Genomic DNA, 16,023 nt, shown 5'->3' on the forward strand with positions numbered 1-16,023 from the left:
CAATTTCTCCTATAAAACTATAGTTTTAATACCTTATAATGTCAGACTATCTATGTAAGAAAAACAAGAAAGAGGTAAATTTTCTGGAATATATAATTAAACAATTACTAAGCATAGGAAAAATTCCTAATGTCTGCAGTAATCTGGCAATGGAGGTAGTAAATAAGAGATCATGGAAATAGAAAAATTCTATAAAAGAAAAATAAACTGCTGAGTAGAAACTATTTCTGCTGTTGTTCTGTGGAGTGCCTAGTACTGGGGTCATAACCAGAGACACCAGACTCTTATTTTATACCTGATTAAATGGGAAAATAATTGTTTTAGAAAAATAATTATTGAAAAATATGACAAAATACCTTAATATCCATCAAGAATTATAAATTTCTAGTGCTACAAGGGATACTGAAGACTATCCAATGTGCTTCTTTAACAAACAGAGACAATTTGGCCCATAGAGATTATGATTTACCCAAGTTGAACATAATCCTGCATAATCTATTGAGAAACTTATATTTTCAACATCTTATAACAGAGGAAACACATTCTTCTGACTTAAGTAGCAATTGTAAACCATTTCTACAGCAAGTAGAAGATATAATGTTTTGTACAGAAGGATAATGAAAAATAAAAACCTCATTACCCGTGCAGGACTGATGTCAGTGGTACTAAGAGCTAAGTCTCCTTGTTGAGAATTGATAATACTTTTAATCCTCAAATCCAAATCTTGAGCAACTTCCTCTATTGCTTTATAAAAAGGATCCCTGCTGTTCTGGCCTTTAATCAGCTGCATCTTTATCACTGAGAGTATCTGACCCCCTGCAATACTGAAAATAGAAATAAGATCACTTTTATAATAGTATGAGAAATGTCAATATGCTTATAAGCTTGAAAATATAATTCTCAGAGTTAATCAACACTTTTCAAAGAATATGGCTTTAATCTTAGAAATCAAACAGTAACATATTTAAGAAAAGGATGAGAACCATTAGAAACAAAATTTAAAAGTTTTTCTAAAAGCAAGTTATTTCAGTAAGGTAAGTTACTTCTTCCTTGATTTAAAAGCTAGGGGAAATAATTTAGTTATATATGATATATGATAAAAGATTCAGATGCAGTTATATACATGCAATATACTTAAAATACATACCTTTAGGTACAACGAAGATAACACTAGCCACCTCTCATTAAAAACCTAAAATCCTAAATAACTTAATCTTTTTTTTTAACATCTTTATTGGAGTATAATTACTTTAAAATGGTGTATTAGTTTCTGCTTTATAGCAAAGTGAATCAGCTATACATATACATATATCCCCATATCTCTTCCCTCTTGCATCTCCCAACCTCCCTATCCCACCCTTCTAGGTGGTCACAAAGCACCGAGCTCATCTCCCTGTGCTATGCGGCTGCTTCCCACTAGCTATCGATTTTACATTTGGTAGTGTGTATATGTCCATGCCACTCTCCCACTTTGTCCCAGCTTACCCTTCCCCGTCCCCGTGTCCTCAAGTCCATTCTCTACGTCTGCGTCTTTATTCCTGTCCTGCCCCTAGGTTCTTCCGAACCTTTTTTTTTTTTTTTTTAGATTCCATATATATGTGTTAGCATAAGGCATTTTTTTTTCTCTTTCTGACTTGCTTCACTCTGTATGACAGACTCTAGGTCCATCCACCTCACTACAAATAACTCAATTTTGTTTCTTTTTATGGCTGAGTAATATTCCATTGTATATATGTGCCACTTCTTCTTTATCCATTCATCTGTCGATAGACACTTAGGTTGCTTCCATGTCCTGGCTATTGTAAATAGAGCTGCAATGAACATTGGGATGCATGTATCTTTTTGAATTATGGTTTTCTCAGGGTATATGCCCAGTAGTGGGATTGCTGGGTCATATGGTAGCTCTATCTTTAGTTTTTTAAGGAACCTCCATACTGTTCTCCATAGCGGCTGTATCAATTTACATTCCCACCAACAGTGCAAGAGGGTTCCCTTTTCTCCACACCGTCTCCAGCATTTATTTGTAGATTTTTTGATGATGGCCATTCTGACTGGTGTGAGGTGATACCTCATTGTAGATTTGATTTGCATTTCTCTAATGAGTAGTGATGTGGAGCATCCTTTCATGTGTTTGTTGGCAATCTGTATGTCTTCTTTGGAGAAATGTCTATTTAGGTCTTCTGCCCGTTTTTGGACTGCTTTGTTTGTTTTTTTGATATTGAACTGCATGAGCTGCTTGTAAATTTTAGAGATTAATCCTTTGTCAGTTGCTTCATTTGCAAATATTTTCTCCCATTCTGAGGGTTGTCTTTTCATCTTGTTTATGGTTTCCTTTGCTGTGCAAAAGCTTTTAAGTTTCATTAGGTCCCATTTGTTTATTTTTGTTTTTATTTCCATTCCTCTAGGAGTTGGGTCAAAAAGGATCTTGCTGTGATTTATATCATAGAGTGTTCTGTCTATGTTTTCCTCTAAGAGTTTTATAGTGTCTGGCCTTACATTTAGGTCTTTAATCCTTTTTGAGTTTATTTTTGTGTATGGTGTTAGGGAGTGTTCTAATTTCATTCTTTTACATGTAGCTGTCCAGTTTTCCCAGCACCACTTACTGAAGAGACTGTCTTAGCAATGAATTTGGTTAAGTAGCAGTATACAAAATTAATGCACAGAAATCTCTACATTCCTGTACACTAATGATAAGGTTACATAACTTAATCTTTAAACCAATTCAATAAGTATTATTACAGATGAAAAAATTGAGTCTCAAAAAGGTTTAATAGCTTGTCCAAGAACACACAGTGTTTGTTCTCGGCTAGGAAGAAGGTGGTAAGGAAGGAGACTGACCTTAAATACATGATATTGCACTCTAACATGAGAAGGGTTATTATATGGAAGAGGAAATTAAACTAGTTAATACTAATCTAAAGGAAACCAGAGACTGGACCAATTATGGCCAACAGACAAGTATTTTTGCAAACATGAAATCAATTGTTTCTTTATACTGAGCCTGAACCTCAATGAATTTGGGTTGCAGTTCTGCTCTAGAAGGCTGACCTAAAATCAATGTTACAAGGAGGAAGGATTTTGGTCCATTACAAGGAAGACATTAAAGGTGTCCAACAATAAAAGAGGGCTCTTTTTTGAAGTTAAGAGATCTTCATCCCTAGAGGTATCCCTGGAAAGGCTGCACAGTGTCTAATGAGAAGGTGGTGTGGTCTGGCTATGGAGTCAGACAACCTAAGCACACATCACAGCTCCCTCACTTTCTACCTTGAATATGCTATTTAACCTCTCTGTGACTTTTATAGTAGCATAAAGGAAATTATGAATAGTGCTCATCCTCACTGCCTCATTGCCAGGCTTTATGTTTTAGGAAAGAAGCTAGGTTCCCTAACGACACTGGAAACATGACCGTTCACATACAAATAGCTTGTCCAAATAGAGAAGGAAAGTTAGAAGAAAACTGCAGAGAGTGCATTACATCAGTATCTTCCAAATTTGCCTGATCATCAGAATCATACTCAGCATTTGTTTAAAATGTCAGCTCCAGTGAGTACACCTCCACCTGGAGGGCAGGCCGGCTCTAAAAGGGAGAAAGAGGCTGAGGGAACCATACCCAGTTCTTATAATCTTACCAGTTATGAGTCGGGGAGAATGAATGAAAGGTAGACAGAGAAATGTAGTGTTTTCTGGAGGAAGTTCCTCCACATGGACACGTGAAGCCAGAGAAAAAGGAGGTCCCCTCACTAATAAATGAGTCTAAAATATAGGAGCTGTAATGCAAATACTAACAATGTAACTGGTTAATATCTGAAAGGGAGACTAGTAGATTAGTCTCTGCTGATACAAAGAACCCACTCAATGATGTGCTAATTTCAGTGCACTGCTGTCCTTCTTAGGGGTTAGGGGCTCACCTATATGTCATCTGCTGAGCTTGATGTGGATCACGGCCAAACAGCCCTTTGTTAGAGTCTGGTCAGAGCACATATAATAAAAAGGGCCTGATTCTTTAAAAATAAAAAATAAGTAAAAAATAGAAAATAAAATAAAATATCAGCTCCAGATCCCATCTTACTGAATCACAATCTCCAGACAAGGATACTAAATAGCTGCATTTCTTTTGAAGATATCACAGGAGATTCTTATGACTAGACAAGCTTGGGAAACATTTCATGAAAAAATTAGCTCCCTGAGAAAGGAACCATACTTTACTAATCATCATACTAACTTGGCACACAGAAGAAGTAACTGATACCACTATTGAATAAATGACCGCTATCACACATAAGAGTGTGAAGTTTTTACTTGTAAGATTAAAAGACATACATTTTACTATTTTTCATATTATTATTTGCAGTAGAAATGCACTCAGAGAGTTTCAACTTACACTATGGCAGACTAGTTACTCTAGGGGAACATTCCCCTAAGCTTGGTAAGAATCGGGGGAAATCTTCAAGTACCACCTAATTTCTTCCCTAAAAAAGTGACAAAAGCTGGAATGGAAAGTTGAAAGCTGTGAGTGGTAAGCAGGATGAATGGGGGTTTTCCTGAGGACAAAAATCTCTAGTAGCAATATGATCAGGACGCAAACCCTAAGTGGGAGAGAGATTTCCACACTGAGTCTGAACCTTCCAAGGGGGAAGGGAGCTAGTATGGCTTTTATTAGATTTATTCTATGTATTTTATATTTTTGAAGTTTTTTAAAAAAAACATTTTTTATTTGGTTATGACGTAGAAATACAATTGCTTTTTTAAATTGATCTGTGCCCAGCAACACTGTTAAACTCTACCATTAATTTTAATAATTTGCCTTTAGATTCTTGGAGTTTTCTACATACACAATCATATTATCACTAAATAGAGTTTTATTTCTTCCTTCTCAATTGTTACATCTCATATTTCTTTTTCTTGCCTTACAACACTGAATTGGACATCCAATATTACGCTGAAAAGAAATGAGAACAGGAACTCTTGTCTTGTTCTAAATCTTAAATAATGTGCTAAAACATTTTACCAAGTAGGCTTTCATAGAAACCCTATATTAAGTTAAAGCTCTCATTCTTAGTTCATTTTATGCTGAAAGGGTAGTATCCCTACAGGTTGGGTATGTCCCAACAGACACCTCACCTTGGGCAGTCCCTGGGCTTTGTCCCCTGCTCCCTCAGACTTTAGTGACTATAAGAACAGACCCTCCAGATCATCAAATTCAGCAAGTTCTTTCAAAATAAAAGTTGGCTTCCCTTCTTGACTTCCCTCTCTGACTTTCTTCCTTCCCCCAGTTTTTGGCCTATTTTCATTACATTCACCTACTCATCAATGCATTTAAGTACTTTATAAATATGTTGTCCAGCAGTATTAATTATTTTCGATGGAAGGGTCAATCAAGGGACCTAGCCTGCGATACATCTGTAATCAGAAGTCTGAACGGACTCTTAAGAATTATTTTATGTAAACAGGCACTCTTTTCCAACTGGCTTTTTCTTAATTTTCATTTAAAAACACAGAAAATAATTGGATGAAATGTAGCCAAAATGAAAACATAGTTAACACTATGTGATTTTTCTGGGAAGTAATCTCTAATGGAAGAGTTTTGGAAAAGATTCAGAAGGATAATCAAATATGAAAGTGTCACAGTATCAGTTATAAGAACAAAAAAGAAAAAAAAAAGCTTTCAGTACTATTAAAGGTAAAAGTCACATTTGTCCTCTTTTCCCATTCCTTCTACAAGAACAAATATTCTAAATTTTAAAGATGATATAATCCCCTGAATGAACTGTATTTAGGAAAAATTCATAAGATTTGTATTTCAGTTGCTTGCCAAGCTCAGCATTTTGACCCTTAGCAAAATACCGCAAACACCAGTGCTATGACTAGTCTATTGCTATATGTTCACTATAAGAGCCAACATTAGCTCCTCAAATACCTGCTCAGCAACGTAGCATAATTCAAATTCTTGCCTCTAGAGCCTAGAAACTCCTGAAGTTTTAATCCAAATGATGCCAGGACATTGTCATAGGCACTGGGGATACAAAATGAATAAAAGATTTCTTTTTAAGAGGTCACGATTGATCAGTTGATACAATGAGATAACAAAGGTATAGAGGGGATTTAAGTGGGGAGGTAGGAGAACAAGGAGGTCTTCAGGAAAGCATCCCAGAAGATATGACTACTCTGGATAAACATTAATAGAAGAATTTAGGTGAGAAAGAGGTTAACCAAAGTTCCTGACTGCTAAATGCATCACATTAAAACTCTGGGGCAGAAACAGAAAAATGAAGTTAGTGAGGAAAAACACAATTAAATCCCCAAGACTGAATCAAAACACAGTGACTGAAAGAGAACAATAAGCAATAATACAAATAGTGGGTAATATTTTAATGAATTATTGACTATCTTTACTATATAGAATGACTTGTCTTTTCCCTACCATCTTTAAGAATTTGATAACTATTTGCTAAATAAATTGTATCTTTAAAAATTAAATGTGATTAAAGGTACTACATGAAATGTATCAAAAATGATTCTGAAATATTTTAAAATGAAAAATGTAACACTAGGATTCTGGACTGGATAATTTCAGCTAGACTTAACATTCTATAAATGCATAATATTTAGTCCAATAAATATAATGCAGGTGTGTACTAAAAAGTTGTTATGTAATAAAATTGAAATACAGAATTTTAAACATTTGAACAACAGGGTACTAACTAATTTATGTAACCTGAAACTCCTAATTTAAGATGTTTTTCAGGTGAAAGTACAGTATGTATTTTATGGTGGCACCTACTGGCAAAGTGTAGAAATGCAGCCATACTATAGCTAAGATGGTCTGATGAAAAGCTGGCAGCAGAGAGGTAAATGTGATTTGGATTCCTCCCCTGTCTGTCTATTCCCTACCATTCCTTGGACTCAAAGATTATTGTGATTCCCTTCCACCACCACCACCCTATTATAAGACAATTAGTACAAACTTACACTCAGCTACAAGGGTTAAATACATTTTTATCTCTGAGTTTTAAGGTTGAGGGACAGAGGCCAGGGTGAGATACAATCAGGAGGTAGAGAGTATAGAATTTGTACACCATACTGAGGTTTCTGGATTTGTATCCTGTACCTAATATGGAATCATTGAAGGGTTTTAATTATGGCGGTAACATCTGCAGTTTTGAAAAGACCACTGACAGCAGTGAGCACAAAAGGATGGGGCAACTCAAGACTGGAGGCAGAATGAACAACTTGGAGATAAGTAAAAAAAGTCCAGGCAAGAAAGGATGAAAGTCTGAAAACAGACTTTCCATAAAAAATGGAAATGAGATAGTAGCTACAGGAATAGAGATAAAGAATATCAAAAATGTTAAGTAAGAAGAATTGATGGATCTTAGTGAATGAAGGGACAGAGAAAGGGAGAATGGACTTGAGGACATGGAGAGGGGGAAGGGTAAGCTGGGACGAAGTGAGAGAGTGGCATGGACATATATACACTACCAAATGTAAAACAGATAGCTAGTGGGAAGCAGCCGCATAGCACAGGGAGATCAATTCAGTGCTTTGCGACAACCTAGAGAGGTGGGATATGGAGGATGGGAGGGAGGTTCAAGAGGGAGGGGATACGGGGATATAGGTATGCATATGGCTGATTCATTTTGTTGTACAACAGAAACTAACACAGTACTGTGAAGAAATTATACTCCAATAAAGATGTACTAAAATAATAATAATAAAAAGATATGTTCCAAATTTCTGCTTGGGCAGCTGGAGGCAGAAAGGCTTCATCAAGCTGGGTACTTTGGGAGGAGGTACCCATCAAGCAGGTACGCAGGGAAAGATGAAGATTTAGTTTGGGAGATGCTAAGTTTGAGTTTCATTTGACGTAACAACCTATAGGTACATAAAGATATATTTTGGAAGCTCAGGAAAGAGTTTGGATTTCACTGAAATATGGATTTAGAATTTGCATATATGCAGTCAGAGAGCTAAGTAGAAAATAAGAAAACAAAATCTCAGAAGTTATGGGGAAAAGAGCTCTAAAAGAGAAAATGATCAAACTTCAGGACTCAAAGAGACCAGAGGCTATGCCAACTAGAAGATCATAAGAAGATCTTTCGCAAAACAGCTTCAGTAGAGTGGAAAAGTGAATAAGTGTGAGTCAGTTAAAAACAGACAAGTAAATAAGTATTGAGTGCCTACTCTGTGCCAGAACCTGTGCTAGGGCTAGGGAATATTAGTGAAGAAAATCAATAAAGCCCTCATAGAGTTTACAGCCTCATGAGACATATTCAAGATATTTTAAATCATTAGAAATTGGGAAGTGGAATAAAAGACAGTATTTTTTCAAGAATTTGAGCTATAAAAGGAATGAACTGACAAAAACAGAAGATGATTTGTTGTTTTTTCTTATAATCTTTATAGACTGTGGCTAAAGGACTAGTAGAAGTTGAAATTATGAGACAAAATGAATAACCAATGAAACATTGTCCCAATAGGTTACCCATACTATAGGAAATATCCTCCCTTCTCCCCATCTGGACTTCATTTCACCACCATTCTCCATGTCTGGTTAACTCCTTCAAGTTCATCCTTAAGCTCAACCATTAACAAACATACAGGTAAATACTCCTGACACTCTTATCCCCGGCTCCCACAAACTAAGTCAACTGTCCTTTCCTCTGTACATCTTTCCATTATTACATAAATAGAATACATGTTTTAAGTTTTTGATAACTTTACTATTTATAACCATGAAATGCATATATACTTAACATATGCAAAAATCACCTTACAGAAGAAAATAGAGATTGCTCAGATGGACTATTTAAACACCCACTTCTTCAGTATCGTCCCTAGAACACAGATTAATTGCTCATTATGACCAAACAGGATATTCAAAATAGATGGCTGCTAAATTGAAGAACTGAAGTTTACCTTAGGTGCCTCTAAAACGTACTTCTACCCTTTTGTACAAAAGTGTATGTATGGATGTACTTTTACCCTGTTAACTTACCCCAACTAGAAATTCCTCCAAAAAGGAATGCAATTATAACAAATTACATTGGATTGAATATATGCACTTATATCTGTTCCCTCCTAAAGTGCCACTAAAGTGACAAAAAGGAAAATGTTTTAAATCCATAAAGAAAAACAGAATGGGAGAGGAGACAACAGTCGAGAGCAGAGACATATCATGAAAGTACAGAAAGACGAAGAGCAGATGGAAAGGTGATAACTGACTACCCAGAACACAGAAAGCTACAACCTAAGTTAACTGCTAAAAGATACACCAATAAGAAGTAATCTCAGAAACTGAAGGCAATACTGAAGGCTATGGTGAAGGTGTCATTGCAAATAAGAAAGCTGGTTGACAGTCTATGTGAGGAACACTTAGACCCCTGAATCTCCTCTCTTATTCTGAGCAATCAGGCTAGTGCACTTCTGTCACCTCAGCATGGAAAGCAGGATTACGCTGAAGAAACTAAGCCAGAGAGGCTCCAGACCTATAGGTACCAATGACTGAAAACAGAGGGACTGAGCAAAAGTCTACATATTGAACTGGGTGGCTCAGCATCAACCTACCCTCCCTCAAATCCCAGAATATTGCTAGCCAGACTTACTGCTTTCAGAAAGAGACTAAAGGATGCCATTGTGGAAATTTTGGGGTAAGTTCCAAAGAAAAGACCTGCAATTATTCACATTTGGAGAATTCCCAATAAAAGAGCCAACTGGGGCTTCCCTGGTGGCGCAGTTGTTGAGAGTCCGCCTGCCGATGCAGGGAACACGGGTTCATGCCCCGGTCCGGGAAGATCCCACATGCCGTGGAGCGGCTGGGCCCGTGAGCCATGGCCGCTGAGCCTGCGCGTCTGGAGCCTGTGCTCCGCAGTGGGAGAGGCCACAACAGTGAGAGGCCTGCTTACCACAAAAAAAAAAAAAAAAAAAAAAAAGAGCCAACTGGCTACTATGCTATAATGAAGTCCACTGTATAGAGTTGCTAATCACCCTTATAGGGTCTCATTCCTAAATATGAAACAACAGTCCAGAATCACCCGACATTTTAGGAACATGAAAGAGGGCAACAGAAGCAAAAAGAAAAGCATTCAACTAGATAAAACAATGACTATCCAGGAAGCAGATGAAAAATGATCACATAAATTAAATAACCTTGGAGAAATAAATGAAGCATAAGATCACATAGAATCAAATGTGAGAATAATGATATATATCTCCCACTTACTTTTTCTCAGGAAGATACTTGAGCAAAATAAGGGGTTTAACCAATTAAAAATAAAGTCATGGAATCCTGGAAACAAGGCAGAGGCAAAGAAAATTCACAAGGTGATGAAGCTTCATGGCTGACACTCTGAAACAGGCCTAGCAAGCAAAAGTATACAAACTGAATGAAGAAGATAGATGACTCTAGAGAAGGAATGTCTTCAAGGGCAAAAATAAGAACTGATAGATGACCTAATAAAAAAGAAGAAATTGTATACTTTCATTGGCAAACGATAAAGAATTGATAATAAATATATAAGAAGCAAAGCAAGAGAAAAAAGTAGATAATCATTGACTCCAGAAAAAACCAAAAATGTATACAAGAAAGGAAGTATAATAACAGTATATAATACAGCTTAGCTGTAGGTAATAATTACTGAGTTATAATAATATAAACTCTAAAATATGATTTAACCTGATACTGTGGTATAACTATATTAGAAGGAGAGAAGAAGAGAAGTGTGTGTATGTGTTTGTGTGTGTGGTAGGAGGGGGAGAGGAAAAGAGGAGTATTGGGAGGTTGGTGAGTGGGTGGCAAATCCTCATCTTCCATGGTAGGAAGTTAATAAATAATGCCTAAAATTGAAACTCAAAATTAGCTGCATAGACCAACAAGGGCTTAATATCCAAGAAACAGACAGCTCATATAACTCAGTATCAAAAAACAAATCAACTAATCAAAAATTGGGCACTAGACCTGAATACACATTTTTCCAGACAAGACATACAGATGGCTAACAGGCACATGAAAAGATGCTCAACATCGCTAATTATTAGAGAAATGCAAATCAAAACCACAATAAGGTATCACCGCACACCTGTCAGAATGGCTATCATCAAAAAGTCTACAAATAACAAGTGTTGGAGAGGATGTGGTGATAAGGGAATCTCAAACACTGCTGCTGGGAATGTAAACTGGTACAGCCACCATGGAAGACAGTATGGAGGTTCCTTAAAAAACTAAAAATAGAGCTACCATATGATCTGGCAATTCTACTCCTGGGTATATATCTGGAAAAAATGAAAACACTAATTCGGAAAGATATATGCACCCCAATATTCAGAGAAGCACTATTTACAATAGCCAAGACATGGAAGCAACCCTAGCGCTTAATCCAACAGGTAAGAATGAAATATTGCCATTTGTAACACTGTGGATAGACATAGAGAATATTATGCTTAGTGAAGTAAGTCAGACAGAGAAAGACAAATACTAAATGATATCACTCGTATGTGGAATCTAAAAAAATAAAGACAAATACACATATATACAAAACAGACAGACTCACAGACATAGAAAACTAGTTTATGGTTACCAAAGGGGAGAGGGGGGAGGGATAAATTAGGAGTACAGGATTAATAGATACAAACTACTATACATAAAATAGATAGGCAACAAGGATTTACTGTATAGCACAGGAAATTATACCCAATAACTTATAATAACCTATAATGGAATATAAATTGCAAAAATACTGAAACACTATGCTGTATACCTGAAACTAACATGATATTGTAAATCAACTATAGTTCAATAAAAATTTTAAAAATAGCTGTATAAAAATTTCATTTAAATGAGGTAAATAGAGAAATAAACACACATAAAAATATTAAAAGTCAATTCCTCTGAGGATTTTATTACTGTAAGTCTATAGTACCATTTGACTTCAACAAAATATATCTATTTTGCTTTGCCAAAAATATAGTATTCTTTAAAATTAATTATATTGCTATCTCAGAAGAAATGGCTGGCCAATATATTATTTAGAAATTCAGATGTCACTGATATTGAATATAAGTCATATTCAAACCCTCTTCCAAATTCACTTCATTGTAATAGATATCCATATAAGAAGACAGAAGGAAACAATTCAGAATAAAATCCTGAAAAAAATTCTTCTTGGAATCTTAAAATGGAAAGATGTTTCGTAGAATAAGATATAGCGATTAAGAGAATGGGTCCCTGGGTCAGAAGTGAATTCAGATCCTAACTCTGCTACTTAATAACAATGTGACTAAGGTAAGTTACACCAGTGCTTCAGTTTCTTCCTCTCTAAACTGAGTATTTATCTAGCAACTACAATGTAAGGTTTTTTTTAATGATCAAATGATAATCCCCATAAAGAGTTCAGTGTAATGTCTGATACATAGTAAGTGTTCAATAAATACCAGCTATTTTTATTAGTACTATGCTATGGCATACCCATCAAACTGACAATGATCTCTCATGATTGCTAGCATATACAACCCATTTCTGCCCCCCACAAATTAATCTAAAATTAACTCACCATAAAATATACCAATATTATAAATAAGAGTCTATCTGATTAAAAACACCTCTTAATTCCAGTATCATTTAAAAACAAATCAAAAACTTATGCATAAGAAAATGACAGACACCAAACACAACGGGAACTACGAACCTACAGCCTGCAAAAAGGAGACCCCAAACACAGTAAGATAAGGAAAATAAGAAGACAGAAAAACACACAGCAGATGAAGGAGCAAGATAAAAACCCACCAGACCTAACAAATGAAGAGGAAATAGGCAGTCTACCTGAAAAAGAATTCAGAATAATGATAGTAAACATGATCCAAAATCTTGGAAATAGACAAAATGCAAGAAACATTTAACAAGGACCTACAAGAACTAAAGATGAAACAAACAACAATGAACAACACAATAAATGAAATTAAAAATACTCTAGATGGGATCAACAGTAGAATAACTGAGGCAGAAGAACGGATAAGTGACCTGGAAGATAAAATAGTGGAAATAACTACTGCAGAGCACAATAAAGAAAAAAAGAATGAAAAGAACTAACGACAGTCTCAGAGACCTCTGGAACAACATTAAACGCACCAACATTCAAATTATAGGGGTTCCAGAAGAAGAAGAGAAAAAGAAAGGGACTGAGAAAATATTTGAAGAGATTAGAGTTGAAAACTTCCTTAATATGGGAAAGGAAATAGATAATCAAGTCCAGGAAGCACAGAGAGTCCCATACAGGATAAATCCAAGGAGAAATACGCCAAGACACATATTAATAACACTGTCAAAAATTAAATACAAAGAAAACATATTAAAAGGAGTAAGGGAAAAACAACAAATAACGCACAAGGGAATCCCCATAAGGTTAACAGTTGATCTTTCAGCAGTAACTCTGCAAGCCAGAAGGGACTGGCAGGACATTTAAAGTGATGAAGGAGAAAAACCTGCAACCAAGATTCCTCTACCCAGCAAGAATCTCATTCAGATTTGATGGAGAAATTAAAACCTTTACAAACAAGCAAAAGCTGAGAGAGTTCACCACCACAAAACCAGCTTTCCAACAAATGCTAAAGGACCTTCTCTAGGCAAGAAACACAAGAGAAGGAAAAGACCTACAATAACGAACCCAAAACAATTAAGAAAATGGGAATAGGAACATACATATCGGTAATTACCTTAAATGTAAATGGACTAAATGCTCCCACCAAAAGACACAGATTGGCTGAATGCATACAAAACCAAGACCCATATATTTGCTGTCTACAAGAGACCCACTTCAGACCTAGAGACACATACAGACTGAAAGTAAGGGGATGGAAAAAGATATTTCATGCAAATGAAAACCAAAAGAAATCTGCAGTAGCAATTCTCATATCAGACAAAATAGACTTTAAAATAAAGACTATTACAAGAGACATAGAAGGATACGACATAATAATCAAGGGATCAATCCAAGAAGAAGATATAACAATTGTAAATATTTATGCACCCAACATAGCAGCACCTCAATACATAAGACAAATACTAACAGCCATAAAAGGGAAAATCGACAGTAACACATTCATAGTAGGGGACTTTAATACCCACTCTCACCAATGGCCAGATCATCCAAAATGAAAATAAATAAGGAAACACAAGCTTTAAATGATACATTAAACAAGATGGACTTAATTGATATTTATAGGACATTCCATCCAAAAACAACAGAATACACATTTTTCTCAAGTGCTCATGGAACGTTCTCCAGGATAGATCATATCTTGGGTCACAAATCAAGCCTTGATAAATTTAAGAAAATTGAAATTGTATCAAGTATCTTTTCCAACCACAACGCTATGAGACTAGATATCAATTACAGGAAAAGATCTGTAAAAAATACAAACACATGGAGGATAAACAATACACTACTTAATAACGAAGTGATCACTGAAGAAATCAAAGAGGAAATCAAAAAATAACTAGAAACAAATGACAATGGAGACACGATGACCCAAAATCTATGGGATGCAGTAAAAGCAGTTCTAAGAAGGAAGTTTATAGCAATAAAATCCTACCTTAAGAAACAAGAAAATCTCGAATAAACAACTTAACCTTGCACTTAAAGCAATTAGAGAAAGAAGAACAAAAAAACCCCAAAGCTAGCAGAAGGAAAGAAATCATAAAAATCAGATCAGAAATAAATGAAAAAGAAATGAAGGAAACGATAGCAAAGATCAATAAAACTAAAAGCTGGTTCTTTGAGAAGATAAACAAAATTGATAAACCATTAGCCAGACTCATCAAGAAAAAAAGGGAGAAGACTAAAATCAATAGAATTAGAAATGAAAAAGGAGAAGTAACAACTGACACTGCAGAAATACAAAAGAAAATGAGAGATTACTACAAGCAACTCTATGCCAAAAAAATGGACAACCTGGAAGAAATGGACAAAGTCTTAGAAATGCACAACCTGCCAAGACTGAATCAGGAAGAAATAGAAAATATGAACAGACCAATCACAAGCACTGAAATTGAAACTGTGATTAAAAATCTTCCAACAAACAAAAGCCCAGGACCAGATGGCTTCGCAGGCGAATTCTATCCAACGTTTACAGAAGAGCTAACACCTATCCTTCTCAAACTCTTCCAAAATATAGCAGAGGGAGGAACACTCCCAAACTCATCCTACAAGGCCACCATCACCTTGATACCAAACCAGACAAGGATGTCACAAAGAAAGAAAACTACAGGCCAATATCACTGATGAACATAGATGCAAAAATCCTCAACAAAATACTAGCAAACAGAATCCAACAGCACATTAAAAGGATCATACACCATGATCAAGTGGGGTTTATTCCAGGAATACAAGGATTCCATAATATACGCAAATCAATCAATGTGATAAACCATATTAACAAACTGAAGGAGAAAAACCATATGATCATCTCAATAGATGCAGAAAAAGCTTTCGACAAAATTCAACACCCATTTATGATAAAAACCCTGCAGAACGTAGGCATAGAGGGAAATTTCCTCAACATAATAAAGGCCATATATGACAAACCGACAGCCAACATCGTCTTCAATGGTGAAAAACTGAAAGCATTTCCACTAAGATCAGGAACAAGACAAGGTTGCCCACTCTCACCACTCTTATTCAACATAGTTTTGGAAGTTTTAGCCACAGCAATCAGAGAAGAAAAGGAAATAAAAGGAATCTAAATTGAAAAAGAAGAAGTAAAGCTGTCACTGTTTGCAGATGACATGATACTATACATAGAGAATCCTAAAGATGCTACCAGAAAACTACTAGAGCTAATCAATGAATTTGGTAAAGTAGCAGGATGCAAAATTAATGCACAGAAATCTCTGGCATTCCTATACACTAATGATGAAAAATCTGAAAGTGAAATCAAGAAAACACTCCCATTTACCACTGCAACAAAAAGAATAAACTATCTAGGAATAAACCTACCTATGGAGACAAAAGACCTGTATGTAGAAAATTATAA

At 35.6% G+C, this 16,023-nt stretch overlaps 1 protein-coding gene across 25 annotated transcripts in view; it reads right to left on the reverse strand.

Moving 5' to 3' along the window:
• The window catches only part of PARPBP (PARP1 binding protein), a 79,992-nt gene that overhangs the window by 17,686 nt on the left and 46,283 nt on the right, over positions 1-16,023 (reverse strand). For 14 of the 25 annotated variants that reach the window (XM_065887966.1, XM_065887961.1, XM_065887963.1 and 11 more), the window contains one exon: positions 641-824. The exons of the other annotated variants lie outside the window; for them this stretch is intronic. In XM_065887966.1, the coding sequence (XP_065744038.1) occupies positions 641-824 (184 nt within the window). The remainder of the gene's footprint in view (positions 1-640; positions 825-16,023) is intronic. 25 annotated transcript variants of the gene reach the window in all.

This window comes from Phocoena phocoena, chromosome 11, assembly GCF_963924675.1.
Source record: "Phocoena phocoena chromosome 11, mPhoPho1.1, whole genome shotgun sequence".
Classification (NCBI taxonomy): Eukaryota; Metazoa; Chordata; class Mammalia; order Artiodactyla; family Phocoenidae; genus Phocoena; species Phocoena phocoena.